Genomic DNA, 27,711 nt, shown 5'->3' with positions numbered 1-27,711 from the left:
GCTATTTGTTTCTGCTAAGCTGAGAACCCTTCCTGGTGTGGACACTGCAGATGGAGTGAGCCTTGTTGTAGGGCTTGGAGGGTGGGTAAAAAGCTTTGTGTTCACAACTGGCAAAGAGCTTGACCCGTGGGTGACCCTGGCCAAACAAACGCAGAGCTGAAGAGGCTCCTTTTGACATGGATACCCATTGAGGGTTTTAAGCAGAGAGATAACCTGACCCTCACGGATTGCCAGACTCAAAATGCCTGACACAAGGTATCCCCAAGTTTGACTTGGAGGAATTAAATTGTTGTAAGGTGAAAGATATTAAATTCTACCAGAGAGGGGTTGGTGCAAAAGGTGGTGTTGGCGCATTCTTTAACAGACACAAGATGGTGGAAAATTTTAGTAAGTTCTGTTGCTAAGTTGCATCTCCTGGATGAAGAAGTGCACATATTTTAACAGGTAATTTGATCCTTGCAGCAGCTCATGAAGTTGAAAAATAGGCAGGGCTCCATTGATGGATATGTTTGATAAGTGCTGACTAAAAAGGGTCTGGCATTAAGCAATGTCAGATCTTCTCTCTGCTATCCCTGCTCTTTGTCTCCATAGGGTCTTTTCCACAGGAACAAATACGTTCAAGTAAATAAAAGCAAAACAACAGCAGTGGCCCGTATCATTGCAGCACACATGCTCGCAAGTCAACTTCTGCAGGAAGCTGGAAAAGCTGGTGCATACCATTTCCATTGCATCTTTATCTCTCCAACTTATTGTTTGCTGCTAAGAGCACAGGCTGCAATTTCCCCGTGTAAAAGCTTCCTGTTGCCTGCCTTTTTAACACAAGTTTTTTCAGCAGGATTCTGAAGTCCATTGAATAAATGGTGGGAAGATAAAGCAACTTCTTAAATGGCTACGGGAACAGTCACAATACCTAAGAGCTATGATCATGCCACAGAGCAGGTGGTTGGGGGAGGGTGGTCAAAAAAGCACAGCAAGATTCCAAGTGTCTCCCGTAAACGCTTTAATTCATGTGATAGATAGAACAAGCTGTGTTTATATATGCAGCGAAAGTGCTTCACAGGAATATTTTTCAAACTAAACTTGACACAGTTATTTAAGGAAATTCTAAGAGATGACCAAAAGGTTAATCAAAGAGGTAGGTTTTAAGGAGTTCCTAAGAGGAGGGGAGAGAGGCGGTGAGACACAGAGATTAAGGGACTTTGAGCCCAGACACCTAAAGGTATGGCTGCCAGTGGTGGAGCAATGAAAATCAGGAATGCATGTGTAAGGGTCCAGATTGAATTGAAGTAGTGCAGAGATCTCAGAGTTGTAGTGGTTAGAGGAGGTTACAGAGATAGGGAAAGGTGTTGAAGCCTTGGAAGGATTTGAAAACAAGGATGTGTTTTTTAATCCCAGTTATCCAAGTTATTCTGAGAGAAATATAAATATACTTCACTCTGAATCCTGAATTGAAAACTCACAGGGAGTGTATGGAGTCACCTACATGAGATTTGTTCAGATTTACACACTTGACTCATCTGTAAGAAATTACACTTTCTTTTCCCAGCACAAAACACAAACATATTTCAGCCCCTAGATGGGCACAAATGGATGAAGCTTTATGCTAATAACCATTCCTAAATGTACTGTTGCTAACCCTGCATGCCTGGCCACTGCTTAGGAGTTAGTATTGCAGAGAAGCAGTCCTATGCCCTAGGGCTGAGCCATCAATTTCTGTATCTTGACAAGTAATTTTCTCACTCTGAAAGCCTCAAGAATCTTGTGCACATTTAAGAGTTAAGTCCTGATGTGATGCAATCAGAAAATAAAATGTGAAAATATTTTTTAAAATTACATGGTACCTAAGTTAAGAAAGGAGTCCTCAAATTTTAACCATTTGTGTGTTTCGAGGGAAAAAAGAGGGGAATATGTTTACAAGATAGCATGGTTTAGGTGAGTTAATAATTTTATTGACAGTAAAAGTAGTGATTTGTACCACACTGACAGCATAAAAATAGATGATTCACTGAGCAATTATCCTCTAATTTCAGTTTATCACACAATTGATTTGCTACAAGCCAAATAATGCCACATTTTTTCAAGTCTATATTTTACTATAATTTTAATAATAATTTTTCCCTGGTTTAACACAATGTGGATTGAGACATAGAAAAGTGTACACCTAGGGCTTTATGTTTGAACACTTTAATAAAACCACTCAAGAGAAGTGGGAGAATTTTCCATTTTCCAGCGTTAGCCTCCTTCATATTAATGGGTCATACAATTCACCAGAAAGAAACTTTAAGAATTGCACAAGAACAGTTTGTTGGAGCAACATTCATCTGAGGGAAAGAATGGCAATTATTGTCAATTCCCCACTAAACTCAGAAGCTTTCATTGTTCTGCTGTATTCTGCCTCAGTGCTGACGCTGTGCGTTTAAGAAAATTGTAGAAAGCCACTGCACATAAATTTTAAAAAGTGATATGCATGCTCACAGTCTAATGGTAATAATGAATTTAGAAATATTCATTTAACTTGGTTTAGGGTCCTTCTTAGCTCTTGCCTTTTCCTGTGTCAAAACAATCTCCGGCTGTTATAAAATCCATGCCAAGTACATACCATCTCATTTATTAACACTCAGTTGCATTTTTAAACTTGAACAAAAAATGATGGAAAGATTCCTCATGCAATAAACTGAAACATAGATTGCAGCTTTTCCTAGTCATTTGAGTGATCTTTTCTGAGTTGTTTTGGGTCAGCTGCTGAGACAATAAAAAAAAACGCACTTACTATGTGTCAGAAGAAATCAGCCTCCTCCCACCCTGCACCCCCACTCCTCAGTTCAACCAAAATGTCAAGAATTGATGAGAACCGTTGGCGTTAGTCTAAATCCTTGCACGGTATCATCTTTGCTGTTTGAATTTAGCATAAGACATGTTTGTTACAGGAAATAACCATACACATGATGCTTACTTATCTCCAGCCTGTGTCATTTAGATAAGTGGTATATAAGAAATTCTTCATCCTCTATGTCAATAGTTAATAAAAGGAGCTCATTTTGGTAAACTGCAGAGCTGAGTTTACACAATGAATAAAGAAATATTTGGAAACATGTTAAAAGGCCTGGAATACAATCACCAGCAATTTCAAATGGCCCACTGGTGTGTTCTTGCTTTCTGTCTCTCTGACTGTCACTCACTCTTGAGACTGAAAAGAAACAAGAGGACTTTATTATCCATGCTAACATTGCAATCAGAATTACACATTAAAATAATAAATCAAAATGGTTTGCACTCTAAATGACACATTGACCAAGGCCACATCCACCGGTTGGAAGTATAGTATCTGCAACCAGTGATGTGGGCCAGTTAGTGATGTGTGATTTTTAATGGCAGGAACAAAGATGAATGGTGGATGCAATAGGTTAGAGAAGAGAGAGAGGGAAAAAAATATGAAATGGCATCAATTCATAAAAGTATTGATCTTAGAAAATGGTGGTACTGTGTTACTGGGATCACCCTCGGGACTGATGTCTGTTTTTTTGGAGAGGCAGTCCTTATTCACTTCCATTGAAGACTCCGAACACTTGGTAGAGGTGACTGTCTAATTGGAGTGACTACAAGGGCAGGTTTCATTGTGTTGTACAGGTTAATATTGAGCTTTTTGAATATGGTGTTTGCTTTGTTGGATGGGATAACTACTCTTGAACAAGGTGAATGCTCCAGCATCTTAACCTCTTGTGAAGTCAATAGGTTGTGTTTTATATTACGGTGTCAGTCTTGTGGAACATTTTTGCAAATAGTACAATAAATGTGTTGAACCTTTTAAAGATATGTTCATAGCTTTTGAAGTAAACTGTTGCCAAGTTTGCTTGAGATTATTACATTAAACATTCACTCCGTCCACCACCGATGAACAGTGGCAGCCGTGTGTGCCATCTACAAGATGCACTGCAGCATCTCACCAAGGTTCCTTCGACAGCACCTTCCAAACCCATGATCTCTACCATTTAAAAGGGCAAGTGCAGCAGACGTGTAGGAACACCACCACCTGCAAGTTCCCCTCCAAGCTCTACCCCGTCCTGACTTGGAAACACATCACTGTTCCTTCATTATGTTACATATTTGACATTACAACAGTGATTACACTTCAAAAGTACTTCAGTGGCTGGAAAATGTTTTGAGACATCCTGAGGTCAGGAAAGATGCAATATAAATGCAAATGCTTCTTTCTCTCTTCATTATTGCTGGGTCAAAATCCTGGAACTGCAGTGGTTCAAGGAGGCAGCTCGCTACCACCTTCTCAAGGGCAATTAGGGATGGACAATAAATGCTGATGTCACCAGCATACCCCAAGAATGAATAGCCTCGAGCCTGCTCCACCATCCAGCTGGATCTAGCCAGAGAGTGGTGAATCTATGGAATTCATTGCCACAGAAGGCTGTGGAGGCCAGGTCATTGAGCGTATTTAAGACTGAGATGGATAGGTTCTTGATTGGTAAGGGGATCAAAGGTTAGGGGGAGAAGATGGGAGAATGGGGTTGAGAGACTTATCAGCCATGATTGAATGGCACAGCAGACTCGATGGGCCGAATGGCCTAATTTCTGCTCCTATGTCTTATGGATCATGGTTGACCTCCTACCTCGATGCCATTTTTCTATACTATCCCCATTGCCTTGAGATCTTTGATATCTAGAAATCCATCGACCTCAGCCTTGAACATACTCAACGACTGAGCCTCTACAACCCTCTTGGGGAATAGAGTTCCAAAGATTCACCACCCTCTTAGTGAATAAATCCCTCCTCATCATAGTTCTAGATATTCTACCCCTTATTCTGAGACTGTGCCGCCCTGTGTCTATGTGGTGTAGGTATACCTGCAGTGCACTTAGGAGGGCGTTCCAGGATTTTGACCCAGTGACAGTGAAGGAATGGTGATATATTTCCAAGTCAGAACCGTGTGTGACTTGGATGGGGAACTGTAGGCACCGAATGGCTGCTTTTCTGAAGTAGCTGTTAGTCAGATGCGAGTTTTGGCTAGCAATGTTCGCCTCCATTTGACTGCAGAAGGCGCCGCAGCTAATCCTGCTTCTGTCCTCCTCTGGTTGGAGAGCGCTCTAGTTTTTGCTATTTATAACAGCGACACGACTGCATTCCTTTACAATTCTGCTGCCAATTAAAAGAAACGGGGGGAATGTAAGGTCCCGCTCCCGATGTCCACACGTACTAACTTCCAACAGAACTTGGTAGGCAGCAAACTGCAGTCGGGGGACCCAGGTGAGCTGCGCTTCACCCAGGAACCTTGAAGCAAATTACGGTGCCCCCACTGAGACCAAATCATTCAGAATAAGTCCCAGATTGACCCCAGGAATGGCGCGGGTCTGTATGGCCAAGGATATGCACGGTGGAATTTTTTTTCTTTCATATAAGGAATATTTCAAATTATCTCAAAAAGCAATGTTACACACCTCCCATGTGAGAAGCGCACAATTTAATGACATCAGGAACTGTGCCAAAATTTCTGATGGAAAACATTTTCACAGCTATTGTGTGGGCTTGTTTCACTTCCTCCCTGAAAAACTACTGAACAAACGCAATGCAACATTTGTCTTTTGGGGGTAATTTTAACCTCATCACTGGGCAGGATGCCCATGGAATCATGTGCAACGCTGGTTTAACGGACTGCCCACTATCACCACCTGCTGACGTCCCTCGGAAGTAGCCATCCTGTGAAAACGCCTTGGGATATTCAGCTCCATTTAAAGGTGCTGCATAAGTGCAAGTTGTTGTTGTCAAATGGGTGGGGGTTGGGGTCCGAAGTCAGCGTTGCAGCCGATCCTGTCACCTTTCCACTGGCATCCAAACATCACAGCTCATTACGGTGAGCTGCACAAGTCAAATAGTTAAGAATAATTCTGATTTACCTGTGTGCCGAGATTAGGATCTGAAACAAGGTTCACAGCGTGCAGCCGATCCCCAGAGTGGAGTACGAACCTCTGAATATACAAAACCGCTGAGATGAGGCGTCCAGACTTGCAGTAACTCACCGAGCCACAGACAAGTTTATCAAAACAGTAGAGGGGGGCGTTCCTGCAACCCCAGAAACCACTTCAATTTTCCAACCGAGAAAAAACTTTTTCAACGAAAACAAGTGTTGAAATTGGCGTAAACGTTTCTATGAATAAAAAACTTTCTTTCGCGGTGATTCATTTTTTAAAACAGTAATGTGCAGGAGATCTTAAAGATAAAAACAATTCTCCCTAGTTTTGGAAGTGAAGAAGTAAATAATTGGAGTTTTGTTTTGGAATGTAAGTCGGCACTGACAAATTATAGTTTCCTGTCAACAAAGTCTTAGCCAAATGTTTCTCTGAGCATTTAACGTTATGAAACAATTGGGATTTAGGAAGAAGTATTGGGATAAAATTCTCATCCTAGTTTTCAAATCCCTGTATGACCTCTCCCCCTCTCCCCTCCCCATCTCCCTAACCTCCTTCAGCCCCTACCTCCGAGATATCAGTGCCTCCTCTAGTTCTGGCCTCTTGAGCCTCCTGCTTTTGATCTAATGTAATAAAACGTTCCAAAACACTTCATAGGAGTGGATAAAGCAAAATTTGACACTGAGCCACACAAAGAGATATTAGGGCAGATGGTCAAAGAGGTAGGTTCTAAGGAGCATCTTAAAGGAGGAGAGAGAGGCGGAGAGGTTAAGGGAGGGAATTCCAGAGCTGAAGGCCCAAGTGACTGAAAGCGTGGCCACCATGGTGGAGTGATTCAAACCGGGGAGGGAAAACCAATAGACTATTGTAACTGGCAAAGATTTGACCATTAACTAAACGCTACATTTTCTAGAAGACAATAATTTGTAAATGTTGACATTAGAAAAAAACGCACATCCATGTTTTGCAGAGGAATCGAACATGTGAAAAAAAAAGCCTAGTGATTTAAAGAAAAAAGCTATTGCTTTTTGTGGGGCTGTCTGGCAGGTTGGAGTATGAACTTTGTGCTAAAGATACTGATTTTTTTCATCAAATCAGTGCAGGTAATGTTGAATACATGTGAGACACATTGAACAGTACATTACTCGTAAAATCTGAAGCAGCTCAAACACAGCTTTCCAGTATGCATCCTCAGTACATCAGCTATATAATGCCAATCTGGAATCTTGGGTGCAATATAAACTGTGAAATTATCCCTTTATAATAAACTGACCGTAAAAAGAGCTTGTTTACAAACCAGCAATGTGGGCCCATAGCCAGGGAATGTCCAGGGTGATTTTGCCTCTGTTGTCTGTAAACTTTGAATGAATACTGTCGCTAGAGCCAGGAACTATGGCCGCAAAATTATTTTCCCATGCATGAGTGCTGGACAGGTGGATCTCCACAGAAGTGTGCATGTCCTGTCCAGATTACCATATGTCTGAATTTTATGTCACGGATCATTAGCATGTGCTGAGCTCCAGAGAAGTCCCTACATTGGAAATTGGAGGAGGAACGGGTTCAGCAAAAGAAATGAGAGGCAGGGCTGCTTATAGTGATGCCACTGTTCTTAGCCAGATTGTAAATGATTGGGTAATTTCTCCTGTCAATCACATCTAGAGACCATGCTGCTATAAACGACTGGGATTGATTTTGCTCACTTCGTTTGTATATTGCTATCCTCCACTTACTGCATTTTACTGGAAAATTCATAGGCCAGTACACACCACAGGACTCCATTCAGCCCATTGAGTCTGCCCCAACTCTTTAAAAGTTGGCCTCACTCCCCTGCTCTTTCCCCATATCACACTTTTTATCGGGAGAAGTTGCTGCAGTTTTGGTTATGAGTTCTGTTTGCTGTAGTTCGTGGAGGCTCTTTTTAAATTTGGTGTGCTGTTTCAACAGACTTTGTTTGCTTTGAAATAGACCGTTTGTTGTGAGTCCTGCACAAGTCCCGGCCCCCACCCCCACCTCTCCAACTCACTGGCTGACAGAGTGGTGCCAGTAGGCAATCGATATATTTAGGGGCGCTTAAATACGCCGGAGGTTTTTCTCTCCAGTTTTCATTGAACCAGTTTGTACAGCTATTGCACACCCATCAACCAGAAAATTAGAGGACAGTTATCACTGGTATTTGGTCATTCCTGCTAACAACACCATATATAATGAACTTCCTTGTAACCCTATATTTGATTACCCTTTTCCTTGTGGGTTTCAAAATCTATGAAAAATGATGCTTCGTTCTTTTATTGGGAAAAAATGATGAAACCTGCACAGTTGCTGTAGGCATAGATATATATGGTTATTAAATCATGGTTATGCTGCAATATAACAGTGAAAGGCAGATACCCCTAAAGGGGTCTTTCCGCGATAAATGGTGGCCAGATTCTTTGGTTTGTTTGCTGGACACCCTGCTGAGATGAGCCAAAATGGACCATGATGGGGAGAAGACAGCATCATACCGCTTACACATCATGATATTGTGGTGAAAATATTGCATTGCTATCTTGCTGTTTGCCTCACTCAGGCATATGACTGAACCCTTGAATCAGCTGTATTCCTAGCCCAGTACCGTAACAAAACAGCAGTGCTGATCTGAGATACAGCTAGTGCTGCGTGACGGGACAAATGAGGCTGCTCTTTTTAGGCAACACCTATCCAGGAAACCCAGTGAGACATTTCCACCATCATTTGCAACTTGCTACAATTTTTTTTGCAAGGGTTATTCATAGAAAACTGGGTTATTTCAATAGTCAAAGACAATAACAAGGAAAACATCAATACTTACAGCCTTTGTTTAATTTTTGTTGGGAGAAAAAGTACGGACCTTTCCATTTTCTTGTGACCAGCAAAAATATGAAGGATGGGTATGGCATAAAGGAACTATATTTTATTCACAGTCCTGTTATAAGCAGTTTAAGCAAGAAAAAAGTTACTAAAAATGCTAAAGGGAATTTTTTAAAAATCAATAATATTACCAGCATCCATATTTGGATTAACTTAAACTGCTTTGAAGCTAATTTTAAAACCTGCAGATACATAGGCAGGAGGGGCTAAAATATAAGGTGAGAAACACACACACACAAACACACACACAGTTATAAATACAGTAGTGTGACACATTTGCAGACATGAAAGAACAGACAACTAAAATATTTTTATAGCGTAGCTAGATTTTCGAGAGGAGGAGTAGAGGAAGAGTGCCTTGACCTGTGTGAAGGGGAACCCCCTGCAGACATAACCATTCTGACCCATTGAATGGTCTGAATACGATAAATGCTGCTTTATCTTTTCTTGAAAGGAACAAGATAGAGAGGCCTAAATGCCTGGGCATGCTTAAATGGACAACTGTGCAATGTTTGAGCTGAGTGGGTGTTTGAAATCTGAGCAATCCAACAGACTAAGAGCTGCCACAGGTCACCTGCTGCCCTCCATGGGGATAGGCGCAGACCTTACAAGAAATTGCCCATGGTTGAATTGTAATACAAATTCCTTTCTCTACTGACTGGCCTCTTTCACCAGACCATGGCCTATAAAATTTTGTAAAAACAATTCTAAAAAAAATATTTCAAAGGGCAAGCGACTGTGATGAAAGGTTTGACAGTTTTGACTTACAGTTCATGCTCTTCATTACTAGAAAATTGAATTGCGGGACCATGTCTCAGCAATGCTTGCTACAGATCCAATGGCATTCTTAAATAAAGCCTGGTTGTTGTGCTTTTTTTCCTCCCCTCTCTGGTGCTTGCAGCTGTAAAGCAGCAATATGTCAGCTCCACTGATTTTAAATCGTATTTTGACTAAATTGTGATAAGCACAAAGACAGCTTGCACCTCGACTTGCAATATGCCATTTATATAGAGTCAGGTATCGGCAATTAAAGTGGCATTTCAAACAATCATATCAAAAGAGATTACCCTAAATTCATCTGATAATGTCATGCAATGCCTAGAGAGATGGTGAGGGAAGTTACAGACTATTTGAATGGATCAAGCTCATCAGAACTAAGACAGTAGGAATGCTCACATGATGGCTGGCTAAGTGTGTTGCACATGTGTGGAGTGACTGCAAGGCCTGTGTGCAGGCTCTGCCCCCACCTCCCCCCTCCTCTCCCAAATAGCCAGGGGCAATTGAAGAACGCCTCTGGCCGCCTAACTCACTGGTCTGCTGCTTAATTGCCACATGGAGTCCGTGACACATGGGCAGATGATATGACATTTTCAGCTCCTGTCACTAGCGAAAGCCACAGCACAGCTCACACTAGTTGCTAAGAATCTGTCAGAAACTGTTAGCAGTTGGCAAAAGTTGCCCTGTGGCATTTCCTCGTGGCATCCGCAAAACGAGCATAAATCACCCAATGGAGCCTGCTGCTGTACTAATGAGGCTGTAAGCTTGTTTATGGACTAGCATCATTTTTATGATTATTTCCACCTTTTCAGTTTTCCCTTCATAATTTGCCTTCACTTTGGAAGCAGGAGAAGTCAAAGCTAGAAATGAAGCCAGTGCTGATATTTTGCAAATGTGGCCCATAGCCGCTACCATATGGCTCCCTGCGAGTGATCTCGCTGGAGTCTGAAAAGAGAGAGAGAAAAAGAAATTAGCCCCAGACCTCACAGAGATGCTATCAAATTACAGCGAAAATGGGAATGCCAATAAAATTGATGCTCTAGAGTTTTCTCCAAGGTTTTGACTCTCAGAGGTCAGTACGCAAGAAAAGTTAGAAAAGAATAGGTGAAAAATGTGTTTGAGGGAAGAGATAAAGAAGAAATGTCTGTACAGGCACAACAATTTCTTTTGGCATCTGGTGGGTTAGCATATCCACCTCTTCCTACCTATATCTTCAACTCACTCTGGAGGGACAAAGTTAGAGCTTCTATTTTCTCTTAGGCATCCCTGAACACAACCCGATTTCGCAGCGGATTGAAAGCATTTGCTCCTAATGAAAATCTTGTCTTAGATTACAAGCCAGCAGTGTAGTTGCCCCTCCCAGATGAAAGCAGAGCTGCTCTATTTGCCTAAAACAGTAGGGAGAACAAACTGTGCATGAAAGCTGAGGCTATGTTTTTTTGGGCTGGTGCTAATGATGTAACAGAAACCTGTTATTTGGGGTAAGCCGCTCTCTACAGCTTGATTGAGGGGTATAGTCCTCACTTGAAAGCTTTCGTCGTTGTATCTACATAAGTCTTTACTTAAAATTTCTGTTTCTAGTGTGGGTGCTTTTGCTACATAAGAAAAACAGGAAAAGTACTGGCGAGTGTTTTATATGGAATTCAGAAAGCCTTTCCTTCTCCTAATGGTGTGTATAATGCAGGTGCCCTGAAGGCATGCTTTCAGGGATTCTCTTGCCTGAGGTAATGGGAAGCAAAGGCTGTTTTAAAGCCTTGATTATTCTATTGATGCGCAAAGCTGGAAAAAGTCATCTCTGGATTATAGTAGATATTTCCATAAATTATCAATGAATTCTTCTCTAGTGAGGCAGTGGGGCATTACTAGTAAATGAATTTGAAGGCTTTCTTTGGCACAAATGGAAAGTTATGTGTAAAGAGGAGGGCTGATGCAGAGATGCTAAGATGGGGAGGGTACATCATTAGATTGGAAGCTGTTACAGATTTTTAATCAATAATCTGTACCCAGGACCTTTATTTTTAATTGTGGTGGATAGTCTTGCTTGCAGTATTTATATTCAGAATTTAACAGCTGTTGATCTGTTTTTCAAGTCGAGTTTCTTTAATAAATTATAATGGGATGGAATAAATTGCCTTGCCTTACAACAGGAACACCCCAGCATTCATCTCAGCAACTCATTTGCATTTTGTGTTTGCCACATGTTTTAATGGTTGTCAGGCTGGGGAAATGGAACATAGTTCACTTTGCACCCAATGTCTGCCTCAAGTAATCTTAGGTCAGAAATAATATAGGTCAGATTCATTGTGGATTCCTCTTCACTGGGATTTAACCTATGCCTCAAAATGGCACCCCCTACTGCACCAGTGTGGAATTTTTACTTCCCATACCGGCTTGCCTTTTTTGGGTTTTCACACTTTAATGTCAATTTGTACTGAGTTTATGGTAAGTCCTGTGCTGTGAATTTCTATCCACAGAGGGCAAACCCGTGGCAGTCCCAAACTCAAATTTAAATAGGGTTCTTAGCAGTCTGCAGGGCACAGACACTTTTCAGTCCATTGTCTGAGAATTGAGAAGTCAGCTCCACTGACTCACCCAGTTCATTAACACTGTAAACTTTGAATAATGTAAGAAAGAGTGCTAACAGTATTAGTTTTATTCTGCACTAAAGCTACATTGATGGGGGACTGAAAATCAACACCTTTCCCCCAACCTAATTTTCATTGCAGAGTTTTAAAAGAGAACCTGGAGCCATGTGGCAAGTGCTTTTGGAGTAGTTAAAGTGTTAATGGCTTGTACCTGTTTCCCACACTACAGGTGGGATCTCTTGCCACCCAGCTACGTAGGAATTACAAATACTGTATTGTTGATTGTACTTATATGTGCGGCTGTACAGTCTGTGCACTGTGTGCTGCATTGCAATTAACTGCAGCCAGGTGAGAGCAATATTGGCCTCAATTCTTCTGTCTTGGCACAGGCATTAAAGCCATTAGTGCCAACCAAACTGTGTGTTATGTGCCCAGTGTAAGCACAGGCAGATGATTCACATCTATGCCTGTAATGTTATTTTCTCCTCAGTCCCCATCCAGCATTGGGGCACTGAAACAGCGAGGGGGACTGTACAAGCTCAGGGCAGGTGAATGACTGGCCCGTCCAGCTGTTTTCCACCCAGATGTTTGACACAAACATTTTTTTGTGTTTAAATAAGATCAGGGCACAGATGGTGCACACTGGTCTCCTCATTTTATTAAAATAATGGAGAACAGAAAGGAACAGTTAGTTTTCCGGAGTGGGGTTTTGTTGGAAATAGGTCTCTGTGTGACCTTTTCCCCAGGTTCAAAGTTCAAGGTAATCAATAAAGTGTCTTGCAGGGAAGCAGTGTTTATCGTACGGAGCACAACACTGCACTGAACGAGAAGTAGATCATAGGAGCTCAGGTACAAACCAGCTCTCATTCTGTGTGACTTTGCAAACAAGACTGCACTTGTACCCCAGTGCTGGAATATGACAGACAATTTATTTTGATGTATCTAATAATTTGTGCTAAGAGATCACAAGACTATCACCCAAGGATTAAATGACCTGAACCCAAAACACCTGGAAAACATTGACATTTAAAAAAAACTCCTGATGTTGTGCAACCTTAAAGAAGCAATACAAAAGTCTTAAATGACCAAAAAGATTGCCTTAAAACACTGCATCTTTAATGTACTGACAGGTGATGGCTTGGACAACAGTGTAGCTTCACCAAGCACAGGAGATGATGATGATCCAGACAAGGATAAAAAACGTCAGAAAAAACGAGGGATCTTTCCAAAAGTAGCCACAAACATCATGCGAGCATGGTTGTTCCAACACCTCACAGTAAGTGAAACATAAATTGATACGCCTTGAGATGCCGATGGATTTATAGATAATAGAGGACAGATTTTTCTTGCGCTTTGATAGAAAAGGGTCATCTAGATGGAGCACATGGAAACAAAACTGGGTGGGAAGGATTGCACATCTACTTTGGAGCCCACCCATTTATCTGCTCATTAGTTTAGCTGGGTAGAAAATGGATGGACTCTTTTCCCTGCCAGCTGACATCTCTCGGACTACAATTACATCAATCACTAAAAGTTGCACCACAGCTTAGCAAGGCCATAAGAAAGCAAACCATGCACTAGCCTTTTTTACTGGAAGGATAGAATTGAAAAGTAGGGAAATTATGCTGTATTGAACTTTGGTTAGACCACATTTAGAGCACCGCGTGCAGTTCTGGTTGCCTTATTATGAAAAGGATTTGGAGGCATTGGAGAGGGTGCAGAGAAGATTTACAAGGATGATACCAGAAAATGTGTGGGCATACATATCAGGAAAGGGTTGACAGGCTGGTTCTCTTTTCTCTTGAAAAAAAGAAGGTTGAGGGGTGACCTAATTGAGATCTTTAAGATTCTGAAAGGTTTTGATAGAGTGGATACAGAGAGAGTGTTTCCTCTTGTGGGGAAGAGCAGAACTAGAACTAGAAGCTGTCATTATAAGATAGCCCAAGAAATCCAATAAGGAATTCAGAAGAAAGCTCTTCACTCAAAGAAGGACATAGAATTAGCTACCACAGGGAGTGGTTGAAGCGAATTGTGTACATTTACTTCAGGGGAAAATAGAAAAGCATATGAGGGAGAAAGGAACAGATGGTCAGGATGATAGATTTAGATGAGAAAAGATGGGAGGAAGCTGTGGTGAAGCATAAACACCGGCATAGAGTTGCTGGGCCCAAAGGCCTGTTTCTGTGCTGTATATCCAAAGTCTTCTGATGTCTACGCCGTTCAAAGCCGATTCATTACATTGTCTTCAAAAAAGAGGGAAATGTCGGGTAGAACAAAGACTTGAGGCGGGCTCATTTTCAAAGGAAGGTGGAGCATAGCAAGACTACCTTCAACAAACAACGACGTTATAAATTGGCTTTCTGGCATTTAGACTCTGAACACGACTTTAGAACCTGAAATTTGCAAGATCTCAAAGGCTCAGCAAAATCGAGCGTTGGGAAGATACATACCGAAAATAAATTTTAAAATCCCTAATTTATGATGAGTTAAAGTGCAAAGTGCAGTAAGCTAGAATATTATGTAAGGGAAATGAAAAAATTATAAATGATTATAGTTGCTAAGAAGATGGCAAGATTGAAAATGGGTCTTTTTTTTTAACCATGACAATTCCTTGCCATCCTCCCATTCACCCTTTGATGGGGTATTGGTTCTCAGGTCAATAACTGGGAGGTGGGAGATATATGGTCAGGATTAAGGGAATGTATTCTGTTTTGATGGGATGTGACAAGCGGTATTCCCCAAGAATGTGTACTGGGGCCTCAGTTTTTCCATATTATCACTGACTTGGTGGAAGGAAGAGAGAGTTGTATACTCAAGTTTTCAGAGCAAGTGGGCAGCACTGTGGCACATGGAGTTCAATATGGTCAAAATTTTGCATCCAAGAAAGAAAAATCAGCATATTTTCATATTGGTGAGAGGCCAGAAGCTTTGAAGGATCAAAGGGGTTTAAGTGTCCAACTATAGAAATCACTCAAAGCTCGTGGAGAAGTACCAAAAGTAACCAAAAAGGCTAATTCATTGAATATTGGCCTTTATCTTAAAGGGGCTGGATTGTAAAGGGAAGGAAGTGATGGTTCGGGTGGACAGAATCTTGATCTGACATCCTGCATTCAGCTCTGGGCTTCAAGTCTCAGGAAGGATATGTTGGCTGTGGAGGAGGTGCAATGTGTAATCATCAAATGACACTGGAGCTTTAAGGGTTAAACCGTGAGGCCAAACTGCATAAAACTCATATTCCCATGGGTTTAGGAGGTTGAAGAGTGATTTAATTCAGGTGTTTAGAATGATGAATGGATAAGATAGGATAGTTGCAGAAGAACTATTTCATTCTCTGGAAGTGGAGCCTAGAAAAAGAGGGCATGTTCTATCTTAATTAGAGCTGAGCCTTAGAGGGGTGAAATTAGGAAGCACTTCTTCACACAAAGGCCTGAATTTTCCAGCCCTGGGGGAGTGGGGGGGAAACAATATGGTGAGATGGCCACAAATCGGTTTGATGCCGTCGTCAAGCCAGTTTGGGATCGTCCACTCCACCTGTCAATGGTGGGTCGTTTTCCTGCTGCCACACGTTGGGAACATAGGCCAGGATTTTCCCGTCGGCGACATGGGGCGGGGCCTGCTCGCTGACACGAAAATGACACCGGATGACATCAGAGGAACCCCCGACATCATCCCGCACCATTTAAATACTCATGAAGGCGGGCGGACAGCGAAATCAGCTGTCCTCACACCAACCTGTCAATGGCCAATTGAGGCCATTGACAGGATAATTAAGGCAATTAAAGGCCCTGCCCGTCCAACCTTAAGGCTGGCGGGCAGACCAGGAGCCCCAGCGGGCTTCTGAAAAAACATGAAACCTCATCCACTGGCGGGATGAGATTTCATGTCTGTTTTAAAAAAGCTTAATAAAGTTTTTGTCACATTTTTTAACATGTCCCATCTCATGTGACATTGTCACATGAGGGGGACATGTTAATAATTTTTTATTTTTCTATTTTTTAAGTTTATCAAACTGTCAGCGCTCTCCCTGAGACAGCACTTAGTCTCAGGGAGATGTGCGAGCACTTTGACAGCTGGGGAATCCCTCCACCCCCCATACAGGAAGAGCATAGCGCTTCCTGTCGGGTAGCCCACCCACTCAAAATCGCAGCACGCCACGTTTTGGCAGCGGAGTTCGGCTGCCCATCCGCCATCAAGCCAGTGGGGCCCGCCCATCGAGGGCTAAATTCTGCCCATAATTTCAATACTTTAGCATCTCGCTATAAGCCCCGCTCACCAGAATCATCCCCCCACGCGGGATCATCCAGGCATGTTGGTGTGATTGCACGCTGACGTGTTTCACAACTGTACACAAGTGACGTGCACCTGGCGAGCTGCACTTGGCTCAGGACTTCGAGGTTTGTTTGCCTATCTCGCTTCGGGCAGCACTCATGGTCATCAGCCCCAGGCTTCACAGGCAGCACCATGTCGCTTTCAGGGGGTTTTCACAGGCCGGTCTCTACCCTCCAGACCAGCCGTAAGGCGGGGACGGCTTTTCAATGGCTGCAGGGCTAGGGCTTGCCTGGGGAAGGGGGAGAAGTGGCCTCAGGCAAGGGAAGAGGCTGCAGGATGAGGGCTGTACTGGGGAAGGAGGGTATCCCAGGGTGTGTGGCGACACATGTTGATCTGTATAAGTGGCCTCAAGAAGGTGAGGGCTGAGTGGTCAGCCTCCAGAGGAGATGAGGCCAGATGGAGATATGAGGGTGTGTGTGAGAGAGTGAGTGGTAATGTGTTGTGAGTGAGATTATCTTGTGAGTGTGTGAGCTTAAGTGATAAGATGGTTGCCTTACCCTGCGATCATTCATCTGCTTTCTGCACTGGATGGCTGACCTCTTGTGTGCAGCGTTGGCACTGACCACCTCTGTCACCAACTCCCAAGCCTGAGTACTGAGACTGATGGGCCTCCTGCGACCAGAGCTGGGGGTAGAGGACATCACAACAGGCCTCCTCGCGTCCAGAAGGCGTCCCGCGGATGTGTCACTGAATCGGGGTGGGGGGCTGCACTCTTCTTAGCTTTTGGGGCCATGTCTTCACCAGAGCCGTCCTGGGCTGCAAGCATTGAGAAGTATGTGCGCGGCTGCAGTTTAAATGTGGCGCCCTGCCTGAGGTAGCAGTGAGGCAACAGTTTGGCGGGCAAATCGGAGGCTGCCCGCCAGCAAGATGGCGTCTTTCCTGTGGCTGCATAATTATTGAGGCAGAAATGGGACGTTACGGCACGAAAACCCACCATTGCGACCAACTGATAAAGCACCTTTTTTTCCTGCCTGCTACCGCACTTTGTGCAAACCTGGGACGAATACCACCCAAAGGATAGTGGAAATCAAGAACTCTCTTCCCAAATAATGTCTTGGGGTCAATTTGAGGCCTGAGATTGATATACCTTTATTAGGCTTTATAGGGGTACAGTAAATTAGTAATTATGTTATTGGGTTAGTAATCCCCAGACCTGGACTAATTATCCAGAGACATCAGTTCAAATCCTACCACAGCAACTGGGGAATGTAAATTCAGTTAATTAAATAAATCTGGAATGAATAGCTAGCAGCAGTAATGGTGGCCATGAAGCTACCAGATTGTTGTGAACCCGTGTAGAAAGCTTGAGAAGACATCAGAGCTGTGCTGTGCTCACAGGTGAAAGTGAAACTAAGACTGGGTCACATGGTACATTTCCCTTCTAGTGATGTCATGCTGCTATCCCTGAAAGGCATATTACAGCATCTCCCTGTCTTTTTAAAGATACTTTCCCCCCTTCCAAAGAAGTATAACTATTTATAATACACGTTCATGTTTAGTTACCATTGCATAATTGCATAGGACTGCTGAATCTATGATTCACTAAAGCGTAAAGGTAATCTGCTGGTACGCCCAGATCTTGAAATGGTAACCTTGTCAGGAGGTTTCTTCAGTTTCTCACAGTGATTCATGGGATTGTCATTCTTGGATGTTGTTCCTAGTTTAATTCAGGATCTTGTTCTAGATGGAATAGGACTGTACGGTGGTTGAGGAACTGGAATGGATCTGACGTGTTCTCGGTTACACTTCACCATTCCGCCTTTGTGTGCAATGACTGTATAGGACCATGGATCCAAACAAATCCTTGTCACCTTGGCTGGTTGCCGTGTGCATTCTGTGGGATCCTGGATGCAAGCCTGTTGTCCCAACTGCAAACCTGGCATTTCTGTACCTGCATTTTTTTCATACACACTGATCATCTTCTCTTGTAGTTTTAAAAGATGCCCTCTAGTTTCTGAGAGAGTAGAATGTGTAAGAGTAGGTAAATTGTTATGCACTGGCCTGCCAAACATGAACTCTATTGGTGGTGGGATACTTGCAATTATAGGTGTTGCTGTCAGGTGTAACATTGCAATGTGTAGTTCTTGCTTGGTCTGTCTACATTTGAAAATTAGAGATTTCACCGTGCATATCATTAATTCATCTAGGCTGTTAGATCAAGGGTAATGAGGGGAAGAAGTAGTGTGATTGATATTCCACTTCTCAGCTCCTGAAATGGCTTACCAATAAATAATGGACTGATATCTGTAATGATCTCTCTAGGCGCATCAAATAGACTGAAAATAGCACTTACAGTGTGCATGACAGTTGTGCTTGACGTATTGTGAAATTGTCGAATAATGGGGTACTTGGTAAAGTAGTTGACATTGATGATGCAGTCAGTACCTTGGACATGAAAGAGGTCAGATGTGATTTTGGACCAAGGATGGGTAGGAACGTCATCTGGAATCAGTTTGTGCTGACTCGTCATATGCTCTTGACATGCTTCATACTTCTTGGCAGCAACTTCAATGTCATTCTTCATACCTGGCCAATAGAGTGTCACTCTTGAATCTTCTTATCTGACCTGTGACCATGTGTGAGTGATGAAGTTATTGAAGTGTATCAGGTCACATAGATTCTGGTATGCTGACCTGCCTGGCTTTAAAAACGACTCCCCGGGAGATGCCTAGCTCAATCCGATAAGGCCCAAAACGGTCTCACGAGTGCATGGACATGCTGAATTGAATCAGACCACCCATCAATGATGGGCTTCCACAGTTTCTGTAGTGGAGAATCTTTTGCTGTTTCTTCTTGTAGCTGCTGCCAATTGCATGGTGGAAAATGTATCAAATTAATTTGGAGAACATTTTCAAGTTCAATGTCAATGAAGTCAACTTGTAGATACAAGGATATATTTTCTGTTTTCATTGGGTTGGGCAGGCTGCTAAGTGTATCCAATGTGAGCATCGAGTTATCTGGCTTGATCTTGATCTCACAGTCGTAACCTTGAATCTTTATCAAGAGATGTTGCAACCTTGGCGGTGCACTGGTCAATGTTTCATCGAATCATCTCTGGTGGCTTGCGCTCGATCTCTACCACAAATCTTTTGCAAAATAGATAGGTATGTAAACACACGATTCCCGCTTGATATTGGAGGTGTTGGACTGCGTTACACACAGAAAATTTGAAGCAAATTCAATTGGTTTGCCTTTTTGTAGTATATGTGCCCCAGACCTTTCAGTGAGGCCTTTATCTCCAGGGAGTTGTCTCCCTAGGATCAGAAAATTGCAATGTTGATACTTCTGATGATGGCAGTTTCACTGCTTTGAAAAGGCATTGGTGATTGCCATGCCACAGGAAAGGAAAGATGAAAATTTTTGAATGAAATTGGGAATGTATGGAGACAAGAAATTAAAGAAACCTAGACATCATCAAAAATTGTCCTTATCTTGAGAAGTTGGCTGGCTTTATTATCCTCCATCTTACTTGGATTGGAACATATGCCAGCACTGGAATAAATAGAACTGAAGAAATTGATCTGAAAGTTGATGGCACATTTCAGGCTGTTGAATGCCGATCCTTTATTATATGCCACTTGCATCAGTAAGTGCAGATTATGGTCATGTTCTTGCTTTGTTCTTCCCACAAAGGCAATGTCATCAGCGATTCAGATGCATCCTGGCACAGTGCGTGTAATGCAATCCATTTGAGCTTGAAAGAGACCCTGGTTAACAGAGAGCCCAAAAGGAAGTCACTGGAAACAGTATCATTTGAATGGGGTAGGAAATGTTGTAAGTTGTTGGGGCTTCTCTGCAGGATGTACTGACCAGTAACCATGCTTGGCATCAAGCTTCAAGAAGAATTTTACACTTGAAAATATTGGATTTAACACTACTAATGTGGGTATTTTGTAAAGACAGTGTTTCAAAGCTGTATTCAAACTTCGTGAATTGAGGCATACTCTCAATGACCCATCCTTTATAACACATTTGGTTGAGCTACGCCAATCTGTGTGCTCTTGTATTCTTCTAATGATTCTGGCTTTCTCCATTTTATCTATTTCGATCTTCAATTTGCCTTGTATGAAGATGCTGCATTTACGTGGTGGATCAATTGACAGACTTGCATTCTCCTGCATTTGTAATGTTGATTACATTACAACAAAGGAGCTGCCAATTTTCTCAAAATATTCTGGATATTCCAATGTTAGGTCATGAAATGAGTATCTTCTGAGGTTGATCTCTGTGTGAGGCCTGATTGATTCCATGGGTTGCTACTAGTGTGAGATCAAGGCATGCCAGTAGACCTATGATCGCTAGGCCTTTAGTCTCCATGAGTGTAGAGCATCTGTGACATCCATGAGGATTGATTGTACTTGCACTCCCTGACTATGGATCCTGCATATGGAATTAGTGAACCCTTGTATGCTGAAAGTTGGGCAGTAGTAGATTTCACCATGGCCTTCCATGTCTGAATAATGACCAACTTTCTTAGAGCAGATAATTCGAATCTTGGCAAACACTTAGACAATGTGATGATATCTAAGTTTTCCATGAGATTGATGGTGTGAAACGTGTTCAACACTCATTGTCTCATTGCGCACATCAACGTCATTTTTTGGTTTGTCAGTCACTTCATGTATATGTTTCTGATGGGATCTGGATGGTCATTCTTAGTGCTTGAGGTGTGTAAGGTCTGTTTGGATCAGTGAACGGGTCTTAGTAGCTGCTTCAGCCTTTGCTCTAGTGAACTGCTGCTGCCAATGGCTCTTTCTGCCACATGATTTGCAGAATGGCTGGAAAGTTGGGAATTTCCTTGGTGTGGGCAAAAGGCCAAACCTTCCACATCTCTTACTAGGCTTGGACTTTCCAGTAATTGCGTCAACAATTGGGGTTTTACTTAGGACCTGTAAGCTTTGTTGACCTGCAAGGATTGCTTCGTACTTATGTCCATCCTTGAGAAGCTGTTTGATGCTATACATTTTGGGCTTGACACCAGATTTTTCTGGAATACTGCCATGGGAGTGGATTTGATCAGCAACTCAACAATTCTGCCTGCTATAATAATAATATAATAATAATAAAAACAGAAAATGCAAAAAAGAATCATAAGGACTCGAAACGTTAACTCTGTTTCTTTCTCCACAGATGCTGTCAGACCTGTTGAGTTTTTCTAGCACTTTCTGGTTTTATTTCAGATTTCTAGCATCCACAGTATTTTGCTTTTGAATTCCGTCTGCTAGTTCTGCATTTGAAAAATCACAGTACGTACTCTTTTCTCTGCGACTGCTGATGAAGTAGCCTATGGATTCTGTAGGCTGTTGTCGAAATTGTATGAACTCTAGTCAATGAATAAGGGAATTTAATCTGATTCTGAATCAGTTTTCCAGTGTAGCCCATATCTTTTGGGGATCCTTTAGCACTTCTGCTGTTATTCCTGATGTGTTCAGCCTGCGTAGATCTTCATTCCCAATCACTAGGCGAATTTTTATTGCTTGTTTGTCTGGTTCAGACACACCTGAATCAAGAGACCATAGCTCTATACGATGTTTAAATGTTTTGAATTCAGATAGTAGGTCAGCTGCATCCCAATTCAAACTGGGGAATTTTGTGGACATTCTGACAATCTCCCTTTGACCTTCCATTTCCTATACTACCTGAGATGAGTGTCGCTGTAGCTGCTTTTGCACGCTTTTCCAAAGCTCCACCCAGTATAATCGCAAGCTTCTCTGGTCTGATTTTTATGGTGGTTTTCTGTTTATTTTTGTTTGACTCTCCCTCACTAGCCATCGATCCGGTCCCCACACCCTGGTCACTCACCTTTCCCGACTGAGCTAACCCGGTGCTGGTTCTCTCGACACGCTGTCCCACTCACAGAACTGACAGGCTATGTGCTGCAATCTCACCAAAAGGGATGGTCTGCTGACCAGCTCTATCTCGGTGCTGTGTCTTCAGAGCTTTTCTGTGCAGTCACTGCGCTGCGATTTCAACACTCTCCGATGCTGCGACCCCATTGAGTTCTGACGGAATGCCGAGGGCCATCTCTTGCCATATAGCACAATCTGATGTTGTTCACCATATCGTACCCGCACTTAATCTTGCTGCCAGACTGTTTGACCTCCACTGAGCACTATGTAGTGTTGTTATAATAATATGAAGGCACCAATCACTCATAAGGGATTGGGTAAATAATGTTGCAGGTTCTCTAATTTAGCCTAGGCATATGAGAACATTTATGCAAAGGTAGACAGATTGAATACATCAGAGCTGTGCTGTGTTCTGTTCATAGGCAAAGTGAAACTAAAACTGGATTGTATGACACACTCCCCCAATAGTGTTGTGAAGCTATCAATTAAAGGCATGTTATGACAGTCTTCACACTGAAACATCTTCCATATTACCACCATTTAAAGGGGATAGATTCAGAACAGATCTAGCAGCTCAAAACTGGGCACCCATGAGGCTCTGTGGGCCAGCAACAGCAGCGGCAGAATTGTGTTCAAATACAGTCAGTAACTTCATGGCCTGGCATATTCCTCATTTTACCATCAACACCGAGCCAGGAGATAAGCCCTGGTTCAATGAGGAGCCCAGAACAGCATTTCAGGAGCAGCACTAAGCATACCTAAAAATCACCTGGTGAAGCTATAACACCGCACTGCATGTACGCTAGATAGGGCAAGCAGAATGCAATAGGCAAAGTTAAATAATCCCACAACCGATGGATCAGACCAAAGCTCAGCAGCCCTGCAAAATGCACTCGTGAATGATGGTGCACAGTTAAACAACTAACAGGATGAGAAGGCTTCACAAACACCTCCATCCTGCATGATGGTGGAATCCAGTACATGAATGCAAATGAAAAGGCGTTTGTAATCATCTTCAGCTAGAAGTGACAAATGGCTGATCGATCTTGGACTCCTACTGAGGTCTCCAGCATCACAGAAGCCAGTCTTCAGCCAATTCGATTTACTCCCTGTGATATCAAGAAATGGCTGTGCATACTGGATACAGAAAAGATTGTGGGCCCTGACATTATCATTGGTTGTAATGCTGCAGAGTTGTGCTCCAGAACCAGCTGTACTGCTAGCAAGCTTATCCAGTATAGCTACAACACTGGCATCTAAATGACCCTGTCCACAAAAAACAGGACAAATTAAATTTGGCCAATTACCGCCCCATCAGTCTACCCCCGATCATTGGTAAAGTGATGGAAGGTGTCATCAATAGTGCCGTCGAGCAGACTTGTTCACCAATAATCTGCTTATCAATGCTCAGTTCAGGTTCTGCCAACAACACTTGGTTCTAAGCCTCATTACAATCTTGGTCCAAACATGGATAAAAGAGCTGAATTCTAGGTAAGGTGAAAGTTGTTTTCCTTTATAGTAAGGCAACATTTGACTGACTGTGGCTTCAAGGGACCCTAGTAAAATTGAAATAATTGGGAACTATAAAAACTCTCCGCTGGTTGGAGTCATACCTACCACAAAGGAAGTTGTTGTTGGAGGTCAATCACTTTAGTCCCCGGACATCACTGCAGGAGTTCCTCAGGGTAGTGTCTAGGCCCAACCATCTTCAGCTGCTTCATCAATGATCTTCCCTCTGTTGTAGGGCCAGAAATGAGAATGTTTGCTAACGATTGGCAGTGTTCAGTTTTATTCACATCTTCTGAGATGAAGCATTCCGTGCCTGCATACAGCAGGCTCTGGACAACAACCAGACTTGGGCTGAGAAGTGGCAAGTAACATTTGTGCCACACAAGTGCCAGGCAATGACCATCTCCAACAAGAGAGGGTCTAATTATCATTCATATAACATTCAATGACATTACCATTGTCAAATCCCCCACAATCAATATCCTGGGGGTGGAGGGGGTTCACAACTGGCGAGTAGCTTAACTGGACCAGCTATATAAATATTCTGGTTACAAGAGCAGGTCAGAGGCTGGGAATCCTTTGGCGAGTAACTCACCTCCTGACTCCTCAGTGCCTGTCCGCCCTCTAGGCATGGGTCAGGAGTGAAATGAATACTCTCCATTTGCCTGGATGAGTGAAGCTCCAACATCACTCAAGAAGCTTGACACCATCCAGGACAAAACAGCCCTTTCAACTGGAAGTCTATCCACCACCTTATATATCAATTTCTTCCATCACCAGCACAACATAGCTTACTGTGAAGTAAATTGCGAGAGTAGGATAAAGGGTCTCGGTGTTAAATTATTAAAAGGCAAATTAGAACAGATATCAGGAGGTTTCTCTACATACAGAGAAGGATCAGCCTGCAGAATAGGATATCCAGATAGCGTGGTAGAGAAGAAAATCATTCAAGAACCAATGGATCCTGCAGTGGGGTATGGGATTGGGCTTTTGGGTCATTCTGGATGAATGAACAACCTTCTTTATCTATAATTATCTTGTAATGTTGTGATAGTGATCATAAGCCAAAATCCTGGCTGGTTTTCCATTTCCCAATCTAAGGTCAGCAGGACCAATTGTTCACCCCTTCATTATTGCCGCCTTGACTGAGGATCAGCTGAGTCAGCATTGACTTCTGATCTGCATAGCCTGGTCATCCATTCTTGCTGCCTGTAGAGTAACTTCCAAAGATGTTCAGAAAGCATTAAAAGTTAAATGCTGTAAACCTGAAGTCTTCCAAAGCTCTGCTGCCTGTTTTCTTACTCACACCCAAGTCCTCTTCACCCATCACCCTTGTGTCCGTTGACCTACATTGGATTGCCTCATCTTAAAAATTCTCATCCTTGTTTTCAAATCCCTCCATAGCCTCACCCCTCCCTACCTCTGTAATCTCCTCCAGCCCCAGAAACCCTCTGGGATCTCTGCATTCATCTAACTCTGGACTCTTGAGCATCCCAGATTTTAATCATTTCATTATTGGTGGCTGTGCCTTCAGCAGCCACGGTCCTAAACTCTGGAATTCGCTCCCTAAACCTCTGTGCCTCAAAACCTTTCCTTTTCAAGAGGCTCCTTAAGGCCTGCCTCTGTGACCAAGCTTTTGGTTATCTGACCTAACATGTCACTGGCTGTCAAATGTTGCTTTCTGATGCTCCTGTGAAGTTCCTTGGGGCATGTTTTTCATGTTACAGCTGCTACATAAATAGAAGTAGTTGTTCTAAAGATTATGGAGAAGGAGTTAGTTGAAAAACAGTTACTAAAACATTTTTAAAAATCAAGCAAAGCTGTTTGGAATTAGTTTCTGTGTGGCCTATATTGGGCAGCAGCTGGTGAGATAGGCAAGTGACAATAACTCTGAGAATTGTCCTGTCTCGAATTACAAGTTTATGGTGAACCAGTTAGTTCAGCTCACGGTCCTCTTAAGAAAAATAAACTATCCAGCAGCCCAACTACTTTCTCTAATAATATTTACTAGCATTTCTAATAATATTTACTAGCATTACTAGGCAAGTTATCCCTGAATTTACAACTTGATGACTGTTCCAAATCACACACAGCCTGCAATTTTTGAAAACAGGTTCAAAATCTTCAGATGTCAACTTCAAAACAAAACACAGGGAATTATATTTTGATAGTAATGGATTGTTTGGGGAAAGTCAGTTATGAAAGAATAGCTTGGACTAAACAGTTAAGAATGACAAAACGACGAGGTTTTGAAAGGCAGAAATTCCACCTCCGAGTTCTTTGATTGATCCCTCACCATCATCCGAAAGCAGTTTTGTCTGACTGCTACTTTCCAGCTCCGATGTGCAAAGCTTGTCACAGTTTTCCCATAAATGTGAAGAAAAACAACATTGTGCACTCAGCTCTTTCTCTGTAGACCTTGGTGCCTTGTAAAAATGGAATAAGAGTTTATTGTACCATGTGTTTTGACTGCTTCCATCCACTCCCAAGTTCTGAAATGCTCAAAAGATAACATTGTGGCCACATGTAAGCTGTTATAAAAATTCATGTATGGATTAACCAATGAAGCGAAATGACGAAATATTAATCCAGTTAGCAAACTTGTATTATCGCTTTGCTACACATGTACTTCTAGTAATTTTTGAATATTTTAAGAATGTCGCTTGAGCCTCAAATGTGGGGGTGAGAGAATGTTAAACACTGGGCTGCTAGTCTTTCATTATAGTCAGTGGTATAGTACATAGTAGTTTTTGCTGTTGTCCCACTGGTATCAAGCTCAACTCACAGTGTTGTCCAAATTTTCTGATGAAACATGCAAATATCATGTTAATGCTAAGTTGCATTGTTGGTTCAGCCTATGTGCGGTTGAACTTTTGTGCACTTCCAAATCGAGGATGCAAGTCTGCAAGGTAGCTGAGTTATTTGGAAGTCATCTTGCAACATCATAGGCATGCAGCAGGATTTTAAAACATCAGATAACATTTTTAAAAGTCACCTCGGTCTTGCTAAAGAGTATTTTACATTGAAACATCAAGCAGTTGGATAAATGCTACTAAAAGATCATATACATTTAGAGATCTTTTAAAAGTCACTTCAATCTTATTAAAGAGCCAAAGCATCAAAGAACAAAAAGCAAAATACTGCAGATGCTGGAAACCTGAAATAAAAACAACAAGTGCTGGAATTGCTCAGTAGGTCCGGCAGCGTCTGTGGAGAGAGAAAAGGTTAATGTTTTAATTCCAATGCGACTGTTCTTCAGAGCTGGATTCTATTTCTTTTTTCACCCTGCTGCTACACTCTATACTGTTGGGAAGCAGCTCTGATTCCTTCACTACTCTCTTCCTGTTCCCTCTGAAATATCAAAGATGTCAGATATTGATTAAAATGTCGCCTACATGTTCAGGTATTTTAAGCCACAATTGGGATGGCAAAATCCGGCCCATTGTGATGCTGCAAGGCGATTGGATTTTGCATGTGAGCAAAGACTGATGGTTAACACATGAATGTTTTGACAGACTCTTGGTCCACTACCTTCTGTCACAGTTTTCCAGTTCTTATCACTTATGGCAGTACAGCCAAGCTGAACCATCAATAATCCAATGAGAACAAAGGTTCCTGGTACCACATGTTCTCCTCAACTTCAACCCTGCCTGCTCAAACTCTTTTGTGTGCGGACACATCTCTGCACATGGCACATGCATTTGATTTAGGGGATGTGGCACATTATTTCGATGTCACTGTACTGTGACCATTTACAAATTAGGAAAAGAAGTGTAGAAATATCAGAGAATGGCAGCAGCATCTCAGTTGGAAAAATAGAATAATTTGGATGTGAATTACAGAGTGCGGCCAACATTTCA

At 42.3% G+C, this 27,711-nt stretch overlaps 1 protein-coding gene across 8 annotated transcripts in view; it reads left to right on the top strand.

The window, feature by feature from the left end:
- Positions 1 to 27,711, top strand: part of meis1a (Meis homeobox 1 a) — a 223,435-nt gene that overhangs the window by 55,432 nt on the left and 140,292 nt on the right. For all 8 annotated transcript variants that reach the window (XM_041212834.1, XM_041212845.1, XM_041212817.1 and 5 more), the window contains one exon: positions 13,295 to 13,440. In XM_041212834.1, the coding sequence (XP_041068768.1) occupies positions 13,295 to 13,440 (146 nt within the window). The remainder of the gene's footprint in view (positions 1 to 13,294; positions 13,441 to 27,711) is intronic.

This window comes from Carcharodon carcharias, chromosome 2 (genome assembly GCF_017639515.1).
Source record: "Carcharodon carcharias isolate sCarCar2 chromosome 2, sCarCar2.pri, whole genome shotgun sequence".
NCBI classification, from domain to species: Eukaryota; Metazoa; Chordata; class Chondrichthyes; order Lamniformes; family Lamnidae; genus Carcharodon; species Carcharodon carcharias.
The sequence above is the reverse complement of the archived record's forward strand: the minus strand, read 5'-3'. Positions and strand labels throughout refer to the sequence as shown.